General features: G+C 41.5%; 2 protein-coding genes across 2 annotated transcripts; both read right to left on the bottom strand.

The window, feature by feature from the left end:
• Positions 1-451: 451 nt before the first annotated feature.
• On the bottom strand, positions 452-8,615 carry polr1c (RNA polymerase I and III subunit C). The gene is made up of 9 exons (XM_035173388.2): positions 8,466-8,615; positions 8,064-8,135; positions 6,924-7,031; positions 6,385-6,517; positions 4,851-4,982; positions 4,548-4,700; positions 2,659-2,808; positions 1,388-1,504; positions 452-981 (listed from the first exon to the last, which is right to left on the bottom strand). The coding sequence occupies exons 1-9, from the start codon at positions 8,535-8,537 to the stop codon at positions 863-865; spliced, it is 1,056 nt and encodes a 351-aa protein (XP_035029279.1). The 5' UTR covers positions 8,538-8,615; the 3' UTR covers positions 452-862.
• A 4,724-nt stretch (positions 8,616-13,339) lies between these two features.
• Positions 13,340-20,383, bottom strand: si:dkey-191g9.7. Its single transcript, XM_035171814.2, has 2 exons — positions 19,765-20,383; positions 13,340-17,395 (listed from the first exon to the last, which is right to left on the bottom strand). The coding sequence occupies exons 1-2, from the start codon at positions 19,812-19,814 to the stop codon at positions 15,820-15,822; spliced, it is 1,626 nt and encodes a 541-aa protein (XP_035027705.1). The 5' UTR covers positions 19,815-20,383; the 3' UTR covers positions 13,340-15,819.
• Between the last annotated feature and the right edge of the window lie 1,164 nt (positions 20,384-21,547).

The following is a 21,547-nucleotide window of genomic DNA, read 5'->3' as shown; positions in this document are numbered from 1 at the left end:
AGAGAATGGAAACAATAGTAGGTAAATTTGTAGTACGAATTACTGGGATGGCAATAAATAATTAATATATACAAATTAACTGAATAAATAAAATTTGAGATTATTTCAGAATTACATTTTGTTTGTGGTTGGTGGGTAGTGGATCTAAGAATGGGACGTTTTGTAGTTGAAAAATAAACTTGTCAGGAGAAAAGTAATTAATTAAAATGTAGATGCGGTCTAAATTTTGTCAAACATCGTGTTTTATCTGTGTTTCAGTTTCTTCCAATATATACACTGATATATCCATGATAAACTAAATCATAAACAGATACTGTTGTCCCATAAGTTGGTAAATCAATTATCAAATAATTTATGTGCAGTGTTTTATTATTGTGTTGTGCTGATGAAATGTGATGTAACAGGGAATTTAGGAAAAATCTATGGGTTATTAGGATACATGACAGTAATGGACAGTATTAGTATGTGCTTTAATGAAATCCTGACAGGATGCTGGTAGATTATAAACTTGTGATACTGGAGAAATACATAGAGTATATACATTCCCCTCATCCTGTAATAACTGCTTTCCTTTCTGTTTTATTATATGTTTTACTTTTCTTTGCTTATGTTACGCACACATCCATACAGAAAATTGTGCAGTGAGTCTGGATATTTAGATATTATATCAGCATATTTATGTAATGACAACTGAACTCATCAATAAATCAAAACTGGTAGCAAAACTATAGACAGTAGTATATACATATTAACCAGCAAGTCTATCAACCTCAAAAATACAATTTAAAGCGGCGTATCAAAGTCCAAGCCTTGGTGGGCTGTGGTTTCTCTGTGGTGGGGCTGAGCACGCAAAGTCATCATTTCACTCCATGCCAGTAGAGTCCAGTTCACTAAGAAACCTCTGACACTTGCACATGAGGACTTTGACAGCCTCCGTGACCAGGACATCTGGAGCCAATATGCCTGTCGACTCCACAGTAACTGTGAGAAAACAAGAGAAACGGTGTAAATAAAGTTATACAACCTGATGTATAGACATGCTGCATGCAAGAGACAGGAGCCGTGTTAAGAGTCTCATGAAAACAGCAATTCTGATTTCTTCTTGTTCTTGCTGAAAGGTTTTGTTTCCTTCAAACAGAACCAGACAAACTGTTCCCTCACTTTCTCTATGCCAAGCTTCAAATCATTGTACAGCCATGAAGGAAGCTTGATCTTCTGATTTTACACATTTCACTCGACAATAAGGACATTTATTTAGTGGTTAAAAATATCCAACTGTTCCTTAAAGGTGAGCCCCCATGTTTCATTGTTTTCTTTTACTGGGATTGTTTCTGCTGCACAGTCTGAACACCCTCTTTAAAATGCATATGAACTATATTTAACGTACAAATGAAATGGTCTCGCACTCTTCCGATTTTCACCAGATTCTTCAGGTCATCGTGACGGAGGACTTCCCTGCTGCACGTATCCAGGCGACTGTTCACTACTTTGGCAACCTTTCTCCCTGAGGTGGACAACACATGGAGACAGATTAATACATTTAAGCTGCTTTCAGACATACACTGGACTCCTGCGAACCTCCAGACTTTCTCCAACTGTAAGCAGGAACGTAATGGTCCAAGTGATGCATGGGCCACACTGGCTGCGTGTGACAGCATGGATCTGCTCTGTCTCACAGGCATTTGTTGTTCACACAGGCAGCATCTCTGCTGCGTGTCTGCAGTGGAGGAGCTGCTGTGTGAGTTTCTGGTATGACCACAGTATTTCCTCAAATAAAAGTAGCCTATGTACTCAAGTAAATGCCGTGACCCTACGCTATGAAGCAGTGCATCTTCCAGTCCTACAATAATAGAAACAAATTAATGGATTCAGTCAACAGATATGCTAGAGTGCTTTTACTTTGAAACAGGTACAGGAAGTGTTGCAAATATTTATGTTTGTAATATATATTCAACAGATAGACATTGAAACTATGGTGGAAGATTTTTTTCACTGTTTATTTTGCTGTGAATTATGCACGGTACACAGAGAAAATAGGCAAGACCCCCACTCTCTCGAAGAACAGCGCAGCTCACATGCCTGAGACATGTGTCTCACGCAGGCAGTGTGGCCGCTGTAACCTGATATCATGGGCACCTAAATCTAAGCAAGATGTCCTGCCCCTGCCTGCTGCGCCACCCCTCACCTGAACTCTAGACCCAATTGTGCGGATAGTCTCCAGAGTTCATGTCTGCAGACTAATACACTTCTTTTACTCCTATGCCATCTTAATATATTCCCATCCTTGCTTACGCACAACTAATAGAAATCTACATCATGTAAAATATGAAATGGTGAGAATCTTGTATGGTAACTGGAAGGTTAGCCGTTTTTTCGTCTCTCTCTCTCTCTCAACGATGTACCGTTTCAAGCAGTCGTTATTTTAAAAAGGTGGAGTTATATTCAACTTCATCTTTATTCACCACAATGCATTGTGTGTATCCACAAGCATTTTTGTCCTTGTGTGAGAAACAAAGCAAAACAGGGATCTACTTGTTGACAAGCAGCACTATACACTGTAGTGCTACTAAACTACCACTGCATAAGAGTTACATCATGCCATCTACACAGTGCAGGCTTCCATTTAATCACAGATCAGACTGGTCGGCTCTTTCTTACCAAGAATTTCCTCCAGGTCAATGACTCCTCGAGAGAAGCAGCATTTTAAACGCTCGGCCTTCTCTCCCTCCACCAGCTCCAGGAGAGTGATCTCTGGCAGAAGGCGATAACTTGCTGTGGCCACTGGAGAAAACTTGGCATGGTCCTTACCTGAGCACAGAACAGAGAGCATAGTTCAGGATCAGGCAGCAGGAAATACTGACTGTAACTAGGACAGTGTCTGGACTGAAAAAGGTTATATAGTATGGAAGCTGTGTGGAAGCATGCAGCCTATAAAAGGTTTGCCACTAACTTTTACTGATATTTTATCAGTCCACATTCACTGCTCAAAAAAATGAAGGGAACACTTAATCGTCACAGTATAACAGCAAGTCAGTTAAACTTCAGGGATATCAATCTGTCCATTTAGGAAGCACAAGTCATAATGAATCAGTTTCACCTGCTTTGGTGCAAATGAAAGTGACAACAGGTGCAATGGAGAAGCAAAATCAAGACAACCCCCCCAAAGGGAATGGTTTAGCATGTGGTGGCCACAGACAGCTGCTCTCTCCTTATCCTTCCTGACTGATTCTTCTCTAGGTTTGTGTTCTACTAGTCTCCTTGTCACTACTGGTAGCATGAGGCGGTATCTGCAGCCCGATCAGGTTGCACAGGTAGTCCAGCTCCTGCAGGAAGGCACATCCATACGTGTGGTCGCAAGAAGGTTTGCTGTGTCTCCCAGCACAGTCTCAAGAGCATGGAGGAGATACCAGGAGACCAGCAGCTACACAAGGAGAGCTGGGCAGGGCTGCAGAAGGGCATCAACCCAGCAGCAGGATCGGTATCTGCTCCTTTGTGCAAGGAGGAACAGGAGGAGCACTGCCAGAGCTCTACAAAATGACCTCCAGCAGGCTGCATGTGTGCATGTTTCTGACCAAACTGACAGAAACATGAGGGTGGCATTAGGTCCCAACATCCTCTAGTGGGACCTGTGCTCGCAGCCCAGCACGTGCAGCTCGATTGACATTCGCCAGAGAACACCAGAATTGGAAGATTCGCCATTGGCGCCACGTTCTCTTCCATGATAATAGCAGGTTCACACTGAGCACATGTGACAGGCATGAAAGAGTCTGGAGATGCTGTGGTGAACGTTACGCTGCCTGTAACATCATCCAGCATGGCCGGTTTGGCGGTGGGTCAGTGATGGTCTGGGGAGGCATATCCTTGGAGGGTTGCACAAACCTCCATGTCAAGCCAACGGTACCTTGACTGCTGTTAGGTACCAGGATGAAATCCTCAGAGAGATTGTCAGACCTTCGCTGGTGCAGTGGGCCCCGGGTTCCTCCTGTGGCCAGAGTGTGTAGGCAGTTTCTGGATGACGGAGGCATTGATGCCATTGATTGGCCCTCATGTTCCCTTGACCTAAATCCAATGGGAAGTTATGCATCGGTGCATCCAACACCGCCAAGTACTGCAACAGACTGTGCAGGAGATCACTGGTGCCCTGATCCAGGTCTGGGAGGAGATCCCCCAGGACACCATCTGCCAACTGATCAGGAGCATGCCCAGACTTTGTCTGTAATGCATACAGGCTCGTGGGGGCCATACACAGTACTGAGTAAAATTATGAGTTGCTGTGATAAAAGTCACGCAAGTTGGATCTGCCTGTGATTTCAGTTTTCTTCTTTGATTTTCAGTATGATTTGGAATCCAGCCCTCGGGTTAATGATTTTGGTTTCCGTTGTTACATCATTTTGTTCTCAACAATTTATACAATGTACATCAGTAAAGATTTTCAACTTGAATAATTCGTTCATCAAGATCTGATGTGTGATTTAAGTGTTCCCTTCATTTTTTTGAGCAGGAGCAACATCAAGTTACTTTTGATCCAGACACTTAACAGCTCTTACCAGTTCCTTTGACGCAGTGCATAATAATGTCCAGCTCCTGTCCTGGTCGTAGCTGAGCAATCAAGATGTCTTCATGTACAGGTCCAATGCTGGAGTCTGCAAAGACGTCAGCTTGGTTTCCTATAGGAACCCACTTTATGTCCCTGGAATAAACTGAAACAAGTCCGCATGTGACAGGGGAGCAAAAAAAATCATATTAATTAATAAGAAAAAAAAAGTTGTCTGGTCACAGCTGCTGCTGGGTGTCTGTATCTACAAAAATATGATTAATCCTTGATTCATGTGGTGTCACCTGAAACCTACCCATGTGGTTCAGATACAGCTCTCCTGGGTCAGAGGAGTCTTTGCTTGCTCTGGGGTTTCTGCTGCATTTAATCTTAAGCTGCATTTGAATTGTGTCTATTTCTGATCCTTCTTCCTCTGATGTCTCCTCACCTGGAATTAACAACATTTACAAGTACAGCAAGGACAGGTTTGAGAAATAAGTATAAAATGTTTTTTTGTTGGAAACATGATATGTGGATTTGGAGCTTTCATTGTAAGCATTGAAAAAGCAGACATGCACTATTAAGTATACTGTACTGTTCTATACAGAAGGGTTCAAATATATAAACTGATATATCTGTGATAATGGTGGATCCTGATCGTGGTGGCTGCTGACCGTGGACTATGATTACAACAAGACTGCTTGATATACAATATGTCTCCTCAGATACTCGACCATTACTGACAATAATCCATCAATTCATTTAACTTCCATTATGCTACAAACTGTTTATTCTAATCAATGCTGCAAATACTCTTATCTTTCTCTTTTACACGTGGCATCTATTGCACTTCTGTCCGTCCTGGGAGAGGGATCCCTCACATGTGGCTCTCTCTGAGGTTTCTACCTTCTTTTTACCCTGTTAAAAGGGTTTATTTTCTGTAGTTTTTCCTGACTCTTGTTGAGGGTTAAGGGCAGAGGATGTCACACCTTGTTAAAGCCCTATGAGACAAATTGTGATTTGTGAATATGGGCTATACAAATAAAATTTGATTGATTTTTACTCAGCAGATGTTGGTCCAACACACACACACACACACACACACACACACGCACACGCACGCACACGCACACGCAAACAGCACAGCTCAGATGCGTTCACAAGAAATCTCCAGTGTGTTCAGGTGAGGAGCGGTGCAATAGGCAGAGGCAGGATGTCATGTATTAATTCCGCAGTGTTTTTGCATATTGACATATTGACTTGTAACCAAAGCCCTCCTGACATCTTTTTCTGTTTCATCTACATGTGTGGCACTGCTTTTTCATCGGAAAATATTTGTATTCTTTTTGATTTTTGAGTCTGTCGCAGTGAAGCCCTGCACAGGATCTGAGAATATCCAGAGTTCAGTGCATGTGTGAAAGCAGCTTATGATGTTCAGCCTGAATGAGCACCAGAGATGAAGTCCTTCTTTTTTCTGCTTTACACAAAACCTCTGGATACCATTAACATCTCGGGATAATGATTGAACAAATGCAAACCCCAAACATACACGTGTCTTTTAAGCTGCTCTAATGCACTGAACTCCAGAGACCCTCCGGACAAAAACAGGCATCTCCACAGCAGAATAAGTATGTTGCGTGTTGCTGCCGCCTTTTGCACCACCCCTCACCTGAATGCTCTTGAGATTTCTGCATTGTTGTGAACATGTCTGAGTGGAAAACCTGCTGCGTTGTTCATGTGTAAAAGGAAACCTCCGGAGAAATTCCGGACCCAATTCTCTGGAGCTCATGTCTGCAGCAGAATAAAATGGGAGCACTCATCAGGAGGAGTACTTTGTGGTGTTGTTTTACCAGTATTCCTGTACTCAAAAAGGCGGGGGTCAGCTTTGATGGGTATGAGACCTAATCTGTGGGCCAGGACTTCATCCTGGACGATAGACGTGTTGTTGTAGATAAACACCTTCTCTATAGCCATGGTAGGCACCTACAAGCAAAGATAATGCACAGCTTAAACAACATATTTCCATAAATTTAAGAAAAATCAAGAAACCGGATGCACAATATTTCAGATTTTTTGACTTTTTTAGGCTCAAATCCTAATGTTACACCAATGACACTTTGGTGGCCCATAAGGACAAAACACATACAAGAGAAAAAAAATTATGAAATTCAGTCCAATTACAAAAAAGCTCAAAACATGAAATAAAACTAAAACAAGGGGAAATACAGTCGGCACTTTGAGCCCAAACCTCCCTGAGCTCTTCTGGAGTAGGAATTCTTGCTGTGTGAATTTTCCCTGTTTCTCTTAATGTTTTTTTTCTCTCTTATGTCCGACCTTAGTGACCACTGAATGACACAGATGACAAAACCTGAGTGAATGGGAATCCCACCTCTGCTAGTAAGATCCTTCTGAAAGCATTGGCAATGGCTGCATCTATGCCCACCATGTCAAACTCCATAGTGTTCTCATCCAGATGCACTACATCAATTCTGAAGTTCTGAAAACAGACAAGAGATCGTCACGTAACAGGAGTGATGTCATACATTCAAAAAATGACTCCAAATAAAGATGGACATCCAAAATGGAAACCCAGATCACACCCTGGTGGCTGATTGCAGTATAGTTAATAAACCTTGTCTACTCCATATTAGCAGATGGGACATGGACCAAGGCCAGACTTCAATACCATGGTCAGTGATCCTCTTTATATACAGTCATTGATAATCTTTATATACAGTCATTGATAATCTTTATATACAGTCATTGATAATCTTTATATAGAGTCAGTGATCCTCTTTATATACAGTCATTGATAATCTTTATATACAGTCATTGATAATCTTTATATAGAGTCAGTGATCATCTTTATATAGAGTCAGTGATCATCTTTATATAGAGTCAGTGATCTTCGTTATACAGTCAGTGATCATCTGTATAGTCAGTGATCATCTTTACATACAGTCAGTGACCATTTTTATATACAGTCAGTGATAATTTTTATATATAGTCAGTGATCATCTTTATATACAGTCAGTGATCGTCATTATATACAGTCAGTGATCGTAGTTATACGGTCAGTCATCATCTGTATAGTCAGTCATGATCTTTACATACAGTCAGTGATCATCTTTATATACAGTCAGTGATCATCTTTATATACAGTCAGTGATCGTAGTTATACGGTCAGTCATCATCTGTATAGTCAGTCATGATCTTTACATACAGTCAGTGATCATCTTTATATACAGTCAGTGATCATCTTTATATACAGTCAGTGATCATCTTTATATACAGTCAGTCATCATCTTTATATAAAGTCAATAATAATCTTTACATACAATCCAACAATACAAACTGATAACACCAATTATTTAGACAAAATTATGTTTCAATTCCTCTCTTCTTATAGAGAAATATCATACACACTATACACATAACTTACAAATGTTCACTTACACATGGTAACATAAGAATCTAGAGGGTAAGTCCTTGTCCCCCAATTTCAGTCCCAAAAATATGACCAACTCACCTTTTGAAACTTTTCCAGGTCCCACCTGTCATCATAGCCGGGGTAGTTTCCTGGGAAATCGGTTGTATGAACCTTAAAAACAAAAATGAATAATAACAATAATTACAATAACAAACGGTACTTGGCAGCAAACATTTTGTTCTTGAGGTTGTTTTGATTGTTCGATGTATTTCTGCACTGCTGCTCTACACGTCCCATAGTCATACATAATAATGACACTGACATAGTTTACATGGTCATATCGAAGCAGTATTTTCTGCTAGACAGTGTGTGTACATGAGCATGTCCAACCCACTGTCCAGATCATCCCATGCGGCTCAGTCCGACAGAACCTGAGGGTGTCCACATCTGGCTCCTGTGATAAAACAACCAACAACACCATCTGTTACATTCTTCACTTACATTCTTGATTCCAAATTCCCCAAGAATTACTCGATTCCGAATCTCTTCCACGTTATTCATGGGCGCAGCCATTTTGAAAAGTAGATGTTTTTGTCCCGCCCACGCTTCCGCTCCCGGTCACTTACGTCATCACAGCCGATAACAGATTTCTTCTTCTGCTTCTTCTTCTTCTTCTTCTTCTTCTTCTTCTATTAAATTGCATTACTACTTCAACACTGGTGCAAGGTTTTGTGCATTTCTGTACACCCTCTTACTGTGCGTCATTCCCAATAATCCCTCACCCTGTTCGCTGCAACACAACAAGTCCTCTTCTGTTTCCATTGGTGCATATTTTCCACAGGGGCTCCACCAGTTGTCCCCTGTAAGAGGCAGCTCTGCCATACATCCTCCACAGTGTATTTAGGCTCATTTAATACACTTTCAATATAGTTTTCTTCGGTATCTATCAGATTATCGTCTTGTAGTTGTTGTTCTAACCAGTTGATCTCAATCAGGGTGTTTTGATTCCGCTGCCCCCTTCGATCCAGCTGCACACAAAAATGCATTGTTGAACATGTTGTAGTTCTAGCACACAGCCAGGGAGCTGCTTAAAGTCTGCCAGTGACGTCAAAATTGACATCTGGCGGACTTTTGGCAACCAAATATGGAGTATATCTCAACCCAGGTAACATGGTGGAAAATGAAACGTTGCTTTCTTTATATACCTTTGATATTTTCATCCCAAAACTGTCCAATAAAACTGATATTTCAATGTGTTGTAAATACTGTTATTTTGTTGATGTTCTCAGTTACAAGCAGCATCTATTGCACTTCTGTTGGTCCTGGGCGAGGGAGCCCTCACATGTGGCTCTTTCTGAGGTTTCTACATTTTTCCTATTTTAAAAGTTTTTTTGGTAGTTTTTCCTCTTGTTTAGAGTTGAGGGCAGAAGATGTTGCACCTTGTTAAGCCGTATGAGACAAATTGTGATTTGTGAATATGGGCTTTACAAATAAAATTTGATTAATTGATTGATGATTTAAATATCTTCATCTGCTGAGGAACATCATGTGACATGATTGAAAGTTCCCCAAAACTATAAGGAGGACCTTGAAGTGAGATTGTAAATGACTGTTTTCAGTTTTTGTTCTTCAGACTTCATATTCATATTTAGACAAAGCAGCAGCAAAGAGGAACATTTTTAATGATCATCAGAAGATCATTGTGTGGGTTGTGTGGGCACCTCAATGATTTAAAATAAACTCAATAACTAGATTCCATCAAAGTTTTGTGCACTAAACCATTTCATTAATTGTTGGCTCTGCAAGTTACTGAGTGGGAGTGTTTGAGAATAACTAACCTTTGCAACATTGACCAAGACAATCACCATAGAGTTTCTGTGATTTTATTGCTGGCATCAATATTTGGGCACATTCCTCTCGGATACACACTGTTAGAACAACATTTAACAATGTCTTCAACTAACAAACACTCACTCTGCATTAATTACTGTGTGAAACCGGAAATATGACAATATAGGGCTCTACACAAACATTCACTGATAGTTATTTTCAAAAGCAGCCATACAAAGAATACTGTTATCAGTAGCCTCACATTGAACACAACAGCAGGATGAATCACTTCATATATTGTCTGCATGTGAATGTAACACCACACAAGTTAACTGACAGAGAAGAAAATGAACAACGTAGCTGTAAATTATTGAAGAAAACAGGAATACATTCAGTGTCCTTTCACAAGCTGAAGTCAGCATTAATTATACTATATATATATATATATATATATATATATATACACTGTACCATCATTTATAGTGAAGTTAAAAATAAATTAACTCTCTTTTCACATTAAATAAACTGATAACTGCAGCTCCACATGTTGAGTGAATTCATGGTTCCATATTCAATATGTTTTTTTGCTTGTTAAAAAAACCTTTTACAGCTTTAAACCTGAAGATGAAACATTAAGTCTCCATGATTGATTTTCACCCAGCAGCAGGAAGGCTGCACACTCGGCTGCCTTGTCGTCCCTTCAGCTCTCAGCTTAAGTTTAACAGTGTTCATGTTTGAGCCTCAATTTCTGCTTCAACAGTGAATCCCCGAGTGGTTTACTTGCTGTGACTCTCTCGCCTCTGTAACCATCTGATGTAAAGATGAGAAGCAAAGCATGAATGAACACATTTCCACAGCATACCACAAAGTTTGATTTACTTGTTTTGTATTTATTTATTTATATATGTTTTTCAATCACTAGTGTCTTTAGTGCTTCAGTAAGCAGCACTGATGCTGATATATTCTGTATGACATTATCATCATGTACACAGATGTCTTAATAAAGTAGGTGTGAAAGTGCAGCGACTATAAAAACCTGAAACTGAGGGATGTTTTCAATTGAGCATGGAATAATATTATTATTAGATGTTTTCTTACATCATCATTACATTCATCATTTATATTTTCAGCATAAATAACTTTCCCTTGTGTTGTGGATAACACATTAAACCTCTGCTAGCGCCCTCTAGAGGCTGCAATGTTCTTTTGACCAGACACTAAACAGTGAGGTGTTGGGCTGACACCAGCAGTTCATGATGCAGCTGTTCTTTGAGTCATTTCTTTTCCTGAGGCTGATTCTAAAAGAAACACGATGGATTTAATACAGCGGCCTGACACTGAAGTAATGGTGTTATGCTCCATCTGCTCCACTGGCAGATTCTACCCATGTTCTTTTAGGCACATGATACTGCAGATCACTGTCTTTTTCTGCTGTGGGCCACTTTAAAAAGGACATGTCATCTGTGACCCCCTGGTATCTCCATTGCCATACTAACACACAAGTTTGGTGTCTTGATTTGTCACTGATGTTCAACTCATACATGACAATTGAAAGCAGAGAGATGCCACTGCCTAATTTGCCCAAGGCTTTACTTGCTATTCTATCTATCTACAGCCAATACTTTAGCTCTTGCTCAGCAACCAGAAACATCTCATTTGTGATGGTTGCTAACACGAGGGTATAAACACCAGATTTTACACTGTATCTCAGGGGAAAGGGATACCTGGCAAAATCATTGATTCATCATTCATCAACAGATGAAAGAAAACAGAACTTCAATGTGACTTCAATATTAACATTGTAGACTGAGTGACAAGCAATCTGATACAGTTATTTGTCAAAATAATCTGATTATGTTGTGTTTGACCTCAGATTTATATGACAACCAAATCCACAACCCTCAGCAACAATATCGATCAGGCAAAATTGAATACTGACACTCCAATGAAACATCCTCAATGTAATGACACCTGTTTGAGATTGTAGAGTGGAACATATAGATACACCATTGACTGTTGACACATTTAACTGTAGCTTTCACATAGTTCCAGTTGTTTTCTAGAATTGGAAGCTATCTACATTACTACAGGGTTGAAGCACTGTTAAATTTGATCTTTCAACATTTTGATGTACAAAGCAACAATTCTCCAAATTAACCCACTATTATATATAAGATTTAATGTTAACACTTTAAAACATCTGTATCATATGTTCTTTTTACGTGTGTTTATTAGCTTTCCCATATCAGAATCTACATCAGGTCTAACTCACTGAACACAGCCACCTGCAATTAGTTTATCTCTTACTGTTGGACAGAAACTGCAACCAAAGTATGTATCATTTTCAAAGAGGTTGATCCTTACATTTTTCGAATGTACTTGATCTTTTAAATCATCTTTTAAAAACCTCAATTAATCTAGAGGGAAATTAAATTGTTTTCTTTTTGTTTAGATTTTTTTGAGAATTTTAAAGACTTTTTGGCTTGAGTACATTTTAACACATTAATTAACTTCACTTGAAAAAGTTAAACACAAATCAAATACCAGCACATCCAATATTACCACCACCACAGCTAATCCCATCATTTCTTTAGGGTTATAAAACCACAAAAAATAAAGAAACAATGCAGTATGGGACTTCAACGTCTACTGGAGTAGGCGACGTAGCTGATGTTAATTTCTTTTGATACAATAATGTTTGTACACAAGAATCCAGACATTTGCCTTTTACACATGAACAACACAGCAGGAGATTCTCCAGTCAGATGTGTTCATAACAAAAGGAAAATCTTCGGAGCATTCAGGTGAGGGGTAGTGCAGGAGGCAGGACATAACATATACTGTATACTCTGCTGCTGAGATCACTTGCTTTTGTTTACTGCACATCGTCTTATTGATATGCTCGTCAGCATCTTGCACCTGTATGGATCCTCTTTTTCATCCAGAGATATTTGTATTCTTTTTGGTTTTCCCAGTTTTGCGTCTGTCACATGTCAGAAATGTCATCATCACACACAGTCCCTTGCTGTGAATTCTCCAGACATCCTGCTGTTTTCTCACATGGGCTCACTCATACACATCTGAGTTAGTTGGACATTCTCCAGAGTTTTTCCTGCCAGCACCCGGGTCTAAACTCTGGAAGAATGTCCGGAGCAACTAACTTGGATTTGTGTTCTCACATACAGCCCCTCCGAATAATTTCAGGAGATTATCTGGGGTTCTGTGCAGGTCAAATTCAGTGTATGTCAACTCTATGCTTCTGTTCCACTTCCGTACACTCGCAAATGAAAATTCACTCGACTCATTGTTATGGAAGTTTTCTGGAAGCTGGTGAAAGGAGAACTCAGGCAGCAGCTGATGTCTTATGCAGAAGGTTTTAATGTAGACTTGATGCATCAAGGAGACCAGAAGGTGAAACAATATACAAACGCTAACAGAGTAACATGAGCAATTGTCACCCCCAAGTCTGAAGATGTCTCCCACAGCATCACCATATATCTCCCTCTACTTGCTTCACCCATTCTAACAGCACATCCATGAATGGCTAGAATTGCCGTCACTCTCTATGTTATATATAGGTGTTCGCATCCTATTGGATAGTTCAGCCTAAAGTATGCATTCCTAAATCCCATTGTGTCCTCACGTCTTGCCACTGGTGAAATACGCAAAGAAAAGTTGGAAATTATTTCTGATAAAACGTGCGATAAACACAGCGTGCCTGGTCGCTCTCATGACCTCATAAATCCGTGAATGTCCATACCAGCATGATGTGTTAACGTCGGCACTGAAAACTGCGTGGTCGTTGTGGAAGTTTTTCATACTTCCTGAGGATTGCAATTTGCAACAAATGTGCAAACGTTCAAAGTGGGAGAACAATTTTAACACTACCAATCTCATAAGTGACCTTAGAGTCCGTCATCGCAACAACGATCTATGGCGAGAATACGAGGCGCTTGCAGCCAGCATTACTGGAAAAAAAAAAGACCAAAGCGAACCTACAAACTCTTACACTTAAAGTGGCTGGCAACTAGCTATGCAGCTCAGTATTTTATCTGAATTTCTATTTTAATACATTGATATTTAATTTAAATTCTTTTGAAGGAGAAATTTTCCTCCTCAACCTAAAGTTGTTTGACGTTTTCTGATGTACCTCACTAAACTCTCAGAACTGAGTCAGAACGGCTTTTGTTGTGTTAATGGAATATTAATTCATCCATATTTGCTTAATATATTTAGAAATTTTACCCTGAGGTGTGCATAAACTAAAGGCTATGAACTTCTTTTTAAGAAACGGGAAATTATGATCGGTATTGCCCATGTGAAGCATGTAATTATTGGTTATCGGTTTCGGCCAGAAAAATCCATATCGTGCATCCCTAGTGATCGATTCTTCAGACATAAAAAAACATAAAATGCCTCCATACTGCTCCTGTGTTGTAATCCAAGTGTCCATAAGCCCCGACATTCAAATTCCACTCGAAATAGGGTCATTTATACCAAGTTTTTAGCCTTACATTTCCTCTGATATCCCCCTCTGGAGCCGCGTTCGCACGTGGATCACAGCGGACATTTAGGCTGAAAACATGGTGTAAATGACAAAGTTTCGAGTCGTATTTGAGTTGAATTTTCCTTTTTGGGTGAACTATCCCTTTAAGTCTTGTAAAGTGGGACGGCTATCAGAAGTCTTTAGTATCCCTGTCAGTTTCTTTGCCGCCCCTCTCTGTGTGCCTGTCATTCAAGGTGCTGCATGTGAGTTCCAGTGGAAAATTCCAGGTCGTGAAACTGTGACCTAGAATGTCTCTCATCTGCAGACTCAATTATTCCCATTCAAAACTCAACCCATTCTGGTGGTGATAGAAAGGTACACTGGGAATGCCATCCAGGGCTGAATTTCTTTCTCAGTCTGAGCATCACGTTAACACGCAACACGTGAGAGCGCGAGCAGTATGTGATTGTTTTGTTTTGATTGATTGTTTTCTGAATGTTACACATAAAACCTTTTAAATGTTCCAGTGTTGTTAGGCTTTCTGTGTTGTATATTTGAAAAAAACCAATAGTTTTAGATTGATGATGCCCCTGTATGCTCATACAGAAGAGAAGAAAATACTGTCTCTTTTCACATCCAAAACAAAAACTGATAATGAAAATCATTGCATTGCTGTACCAAGCCTAGAGAGTTTAAATCATGCTTGTGAAATACAATCATATGTAAGTACTTAAATGTGTTCATCATTTACTCAATAAGTCATCATGTTTCCATGTTCTGACTACTCAGATTCATTTATCCCTTACTTTTACTTTTTTACTTTTCTTTTGTTATTATTTTCTTTGTCTGTGCTTGTAATGTTTTTGTTGTTGTGTAAGAGAGGAGCTCATTTGTTTGTGAGGTTGTAGACTGGGCTATGAGGGATTAGTCTGAGGTTAAGCTAAGAAATTGTCAATGGCTCCTCTTGCCAGGTGTCTACTGATGTGTCACTGCCTGTCACTCAAGAACCAAACCACCATGGGGAGCCCCAGTCAGCAGGGGGAGGTATACCGAAACCTATATCCTGAATTGTATCACTGTAAAACATATTATTTCCCAACCCATATATTGCTAATGATAATTGTCGTGTTTAATGCAGGACTGTTGTATCAGATTGCTTTGCACTGTACAGGTGTTTTTTCAGGTACCAATCCCCTGGAGGTAATTGATCATATAGACCCACTTGCAAGGAGAGACCCTCTGAAAACACTGGTAGTGCACATCTGCAAAAATCAAAACAAGTGACGGTTCATTGGCGTATCATTAGTTCCCTTTTCAGAACCTTGTCTTCTGATTTCAGTGACTAAAATAATAATAAAATTACCAGACACCATTAAATGTGGACCTGCATCAGTGACCTTGTATGATCTTGTATGCAGATCCATCTTCCATACACCTTCAGATCAGATGAGTGACATTTGAGGCTGAGGCTATGAGTAGCCATACAGGCCACTAAACACAGTGTTCAGGTACCGTCCCATCCGTCACTAAGCTAGTTAGTCAGTCGATAGCTGTAGTGGTGCTAGTAAAGCAGGTTCGAATGGAGCCTATCATTCTGCTCCTCTTTCTCTGACAGCCGGTGGTCCCACTCTGCCGGGAGGTGTTAGTATTCTGGCGTGACAGCTTGGCAGCCCGACTCGCTGTCTCCTTGATCTGCAGCTCCAGGTGTTTCTGGATGGCTAGACCCAGCTCCTCAGGGTCCACGGAGGCTCCATACACCTCCCATGTCATCCCTTCTGCATCCCACTTCACCTCCTTCACTGGGGACTTAGGAGCACCATCTGTTTTCTTGCCTGCATCACTGTCAGTGTTTGTCAATGATGGAGTGTTGCTGCAGGAGGTCTCACTTCTGCTCTCCTCTGCCAAACAGATTTGGGGGAACACATGAGGTGTGACAGGCTGTCCTGTCTGCACCCCAACATCCCTCAGCTCTCTAGGGGTTGTCAGTGTCCCAATGTCCCGGGTCATGCTTCTCACATAGCCAATGGGACTGCTGCAGCAATCCTCTCCCCTGAAGTGTTTTTGGCATGGTGGCCCAGCACCAGGAGGCAATGAGCTGATCCAAGAACAGTTGAGGTCGCAGCATCGCAGCAGATGTTTGGCATCCAGGCCTGTCTCACTGACAGAGGAGATGAGGCGAGGCAGGGCGAGGTGGTTTGTCACTGAAGGAGGTGCTGTGGCTCGCTGCATGTCACTGCTTGGTTCCATGCCTGTCAAGTGTGGCAGCAGCTGGGAGGGGGCTGGGATGGGCTTGGGACGGCAGTAGGCAGCAAATGTGTCTTCAAAATTGGCATGATGGATGTAGGAGCCATAACAGAGTTCCTTGTCACATTTGGGAAGAAGGTGGCACTTGTCTTCATTGCCCCCCATGTTGACTTCTGTCTTAGTGGATAAGACACAGACACACTTGCTCTGAGGCTGCTGAACACCACTCTCTCCACTACTGGTCCCTCGGCAAACAGTGGTGACAATGTTGCACTGTTGCAGCTGCATGGGTTGCTTGCAGGCTAATGTGCGTTGACTCTCAACCTCTTGGATACTCTTATCTGCTCCATGGTAAACAAGTTCAAAAATGCCACTGTCTGGTACCTGGGGAGGTACTGCCACTTTAACCAGAGGGAAAGTATCCGAGTGACTCCTGTGAACAGGCAAAGAGGCTGGCTTTATACTCTGTAGAGTCCTGTTGGCCGGAGGGGGGTCACCAGTTGTAGTCCCTGTTATCTTGTGGTGATATGAGGGTGTATATTTGTTAGCCACATTAGGAGGAGATGCTGAATCCCAGGGGGGCACACAGTGTTTAGAGGGGTTTCGTTCCTGTTCACCAGGCTCTCTGCTGACCTTCACACTGCTGCAGGTAGTTTCTCTGATCGCAGGAGTTGCTGGACAGATCTTACTGAAAGACTCCTGTGGCTCCTCCTGGCAGACATGGCCTGGCTGCCCAGCTAGTTTGGAGGGTTTTATTGACTGTGAGGAGGCATCAAAGAGGGTCTGACCAGAGAGAGATGATTCCATGGAAACACTTCCCCCTTGTTGGTACTGCTCCATCACAGGATGCCCGGCCTCTGCCATCAAAGACCTTTAAGAAGAAATAAAACTAAATTTGTGAATGATTTACAGTTGATCCGCTCAGACACAACACACACAGAACACAGATATTCCCACGACAATGTTTAATGACAGCTTGAGCCCCAAATTCGAAATAACTAAAGCTTTACACACCTCTACACTGAACATAATTTAAATATATTTCATTCTGTCTACTCATGCTGCTCGTCTACAAACTGTGCTCCTGTGGAACATGGTTCAATAAACAAATGGGGGCCCCAGGGCTAAAATGAGTGACTGGCCCCCATTCTTCCCTTTCCCTGTGTGCCATTTATAACTGTCCTCTGCTGGTTTATTCTTCAGGCCCAGGCTTGTTGAGTGGTAGGTTGATTAAACACAGATGAATACTGATGTGTGTCTGATGATGTCCCATTATTCACCAAAGCTAAACAAAGAATATAATCAACACAAACTGGCAGGACAGGCCCGATTATTAGACTGGCTGAAGTTACTCTTTTAATTCATGTGACGATAAACAAACAAATCTGTGTTTGATGCTCGGAATTATATTAGTATTTATCTTTTTGTCACAATCCCACAGTTATATTAAGATACTTGCATCCATCAGTTATAACACTTGTGCTTATTGAGGGTCGCAAGGGAACTGGAGCCGATCTCAGTTGACATTGGTCTAAAGATTTCCTCAACTTTATTAATTAACACATAAATTAAACATGCTTTCCCTTTTGTGACACGTGGCCTGATTTAAGTGAGCAAACTAATCCAATACCACTGAGTTCATGATGAAAGATCAGTAAATTAATGAAAGGCTACATTTGTGGTGGCATGCATGTGCACCTCAGAGTCCTTTTCCAACTAAGATGAAGAGTGAAGTCTGAAACAGTGAGGCTGGTTTGTCTCTGTATGTCAGCCCTGTGTTAAGTGTGACAGACTGGTGACCTGACCAGGGTGCACCACGCCTCTTCCAATAATTTCAGCTTGGCTCCAGCCCCCGCATGGCAAGAAAGGAATAAGCAGTATGGAATGGAAGGATGGATGGACTGAAGCCTACATGGATATCCTGCTATTTGCTGGGTTTACTGCCCAAATCACTTATATTTGATGAGAAATGTAAAACAATTGAAGCGTATGTGCTTGTATGATTATGTAATGCTGAGGACTGCCATATGCACTCAAACTAAAGCTGCCTTCTCCAAACCACATTAAAGTTGCTGCAGCTGTTAACAGGTCATCCGTTGGGCCGAACACAAAACAAGTGGCTTGATCCCATCTGAATCCTCTGAATCAACATACACACACCTCAAAACCATTTCAACAACTGAAAGTATCTTCACATGCAGCATTGACCTCAGACAAGCTGTAGAACCTTTGGGATATATCAAGACCAGAAAGAGGAAAAGGGTACAGTATTCTGATTGGGGCTGCAGAGCTTTCTCCATGTCATTGTGTATCAAGTTTCACTTATGGTGGGTGACATAGTCCAAACACAACAGGTTAGACTCATCCAAGCATCTTTCAGTTGTCGCCAACACATCACATGTCAATCTCAGCTTCACTGGCTCATATCCTCCAACACACCGACTGTATCTGCTGGGTTTCAATCCAATTTGAAGGAAGAGTTCACGGTTTTTGGAATTGATTTGATTCATTGTTCTATCAGTCTTGATGTAGTTAACCTAGCATAGCAGAGACTGGAAACAATGGCTCCGTCAGTGCATACACACACTTATCAAAACCTCTCAACACCTCTAAGGCTGATTACTGAACATACTGTGTTTCAACACAAACATAAAACTGGCACTGTGTGGTCCATTCTGCGCTGAAGACGTAACACTGCTCAGAGGATGAGTTCTAACCTCTTGTCTTGTAAACACAATGATGGACAAAGCTCTCAGCGAGAGACATTCAGCAACAGCTGCTTGTTTGGAGGCAAAGGAAACTTACACAGCACTTGTGCTGTCATCATTTCAACCTGAATATTCCAAGTTTTAGTCACATTCTGTGTCAGATGCCACCTTGATTGGATTAACCTCTAAATTTTGGTGTACAAGTTTAGAATAAAAATTTGGATTTACCTAATTCTAGAACCAGAGCTGTGGGAATTTATCAGGTTCTGGCTCATTAAAGAAAACTGTGTCTGTTGCTGCTAAAATAACCCCATGAGGTGGGCTGAAGCCCCTTGAACCAGGCTACATCACACCCCTCTGCACACTATTGTCACAATCAGATTCTACCTATGGACATAAACCAGACACACACTCACCAGGCGACAACAAGCAGATGCAATAAGGATTGCATACATGCACGCATATACAGGACAAGATCAGTGTATTCGTCAGGAGAAAAGAGGATATGAATATTTTTGATTTACTAGCTTACCTTTCACAGTGATCTACTTGCTGCTGACGCGCAGTCCTCCCCTCTTTCATCTCCCTTGCAGATGAGTGGAGTGATGGATGCAGTTCCTTAGAAAGCCTTCATCAACCTCCCCCTCCTCTCTTCCACAGGTGACCTCTCCCTCCCGCTCTGTCTTTAACTCCACAGCATTCAGCTCGCTGCCTGAGATCCTTCTTTTTTCTCCTCCACAGCCTCCTCTACTTTCCCTCCTTTGTCTCAGCAGCCCCCGGCTGTGCACAAGATGGAGGAGACCTTGAGATAATCCTCTTCTACATCAGATTAAAAATGTGAGGATGCAATCTTCAAATCCCTGTTCTGTAAGAGAGAGACAAGCTGGTTATTGGTTGGCTTATCCAGCTGTAGTGGGAGACGGATGAAGGGGGAGGGGGAATGATGATGAAAGGAGATAGTCAGGCAGCAAGCGTCATTGTCCCTCCACCTGGTGAGAGGAGGGCAGGGCTGATGCATGAATGAATGAGTGGAGTAGAAATAAAATAAAGAAAACATCTCTGTTTCGGTGTCTTTGGCTCTGTTCTCCATTCCTTATGTTTTTCCATCACTCACACACACACACTCAGCTCCACTCTGACCCCAGTTACTGCTTTACTTTCACACTCTCTGTCGTTCTCTCGCTCAACCTCCCTGCCACCCTCCCACAACACTAACCCACTCTCTATCACTATTACTGTTGCTATGGAAACCACAATACTCAGTGGGCCAGTGTGTTTTTCAGGAGGCAATGAGACAACAGACAACCAAAACAGCTGGGACGTGCTCATGTTTGTGGTTGACTCAGCCGCACACAGCGACTCGCTGCTTCTCCTTTCCACTTCCACGGTGTGTCAGGAAACATGGAGGACATGATGATGACATGTTAACAGATGCCTGGCATGAACGCACAGTGTGGAGCTGCTGTGATGTCACCCACAGCTTTGTGACAGAGCACGATGACGCCTGAACATTAGGTTTAACAGCAGCTGCTTCACTGGAGCAGTGGAAATCTCAGACTGGTCCAATTGGAGGAAGGCTGAAAACCTGCGGGTGTCCTCGGATCAATTCTTTGGAACAGCCTGACAAGGATTTGCTGATTGTCTTACAGCTCTGTGCCACAGTCCAAATGAAATCCATGCATACACTTCATGTCAGTATAGAGCAGGTCGCAAACTGACACAGAGCTCTCCACTGTCCATCAGTGCTGAGGGAGGAGCTCATTCAGGAAACGTATCGATTTTTACAACAGCAGGAGAAGGAGACGCAGCATTTGGCTGTGCTGAGTGTCAGGACAGAGACAGATTTGATGACATTTGAAAGTTTCATTAACATATTTGTGGACAGCTGTCACCCTAATCACCATGTTAGCTCCTGCAGTTTTATCCACAGCTGTCAGTACAGTACCGTTCTGACCTTTAATCAACTGATAGGACTCTCAGCATCATAACCCTTTTTTTCATACACTCAGATCATGTTGACTGTTCAGAACTTTGGTAACACCACATTTTCCTTGCAAGAATCTTGGTGGGGGTTTGGATCTTTGGACTTACAGTTTGATGAAAACCAACATGGCTCTGAAGTGACTGGTGGACTGTGTGGTTGAGGAGATAATGCAGAAATTGTGTAAAAAATGTATTTTAGGATTTCCATTGAACATGTACACATTGCTATTCCAGCTTTGACTTACCCTGGTTTTAATCATATTCAGCATATAACATGCATGAGATGTGAAACCTGGTTATTTAGCTACTTGTATCATCTGAAGCAATGAAGC

This window comes from Hippoglossus stenolepis, chromosome 12 (genome assembly GCF_022539355.2).
Source record: "Hippoglossus stenolepis isolate QCI-W04-F060 chromosome 12, HSTE1.2, whole genome shotgun sequence".
NCBI classification, from domain to species: Eukaryota; Metazoa; Chordata; class Actinopteri; order Pleuronectiformes; family Pleuronectidae; genus Hippoglossus; species Hippoglossus stenolepis.
This window is presented reverse-complemented; position numbering and strand designations above follow the sequence as displayed.

Bases quoted from the DNA above. Each gene is read 5' to 3' on its own strand.
- polr1c (XM_035173388.2), bottom strand. From the start codon at position 8,537: ATGGCTGCGCCCATGAATAACGTGGAAGAGATTCGGAATCGAGTAATT. The intron at 4,983-6,384 runs GTAAAACAACAC...TGTTAATTCCAG, and splicing joins TTTTGAGTACAGGAATACTG to GTGAGGAGACATCAGAGGAA. The intron at 1,505-2,658 runs GTAAGAAAGAGC...TGTCCACCTCAG, and splicing joins TGACCTGGAGGAAATTCTTG to GGAGAAAGGTTGCCAAAGTA.
- si:dkey-191g9.7 (XM_035171814.2), bottom strand. From the start codon at position 19,814: ATGAAAGAGGGGAGGACTGCGCGTCAGCAGCAAGTAGATCACTGTGAA. The intron at 17,396-19,764 runs GTAAGCTAGTAA...TTCTTCTTAAAG, and splicing joins CAAGTAGATCACTGTGAAAG to GTCTTTGATGGCAGAGGCCG.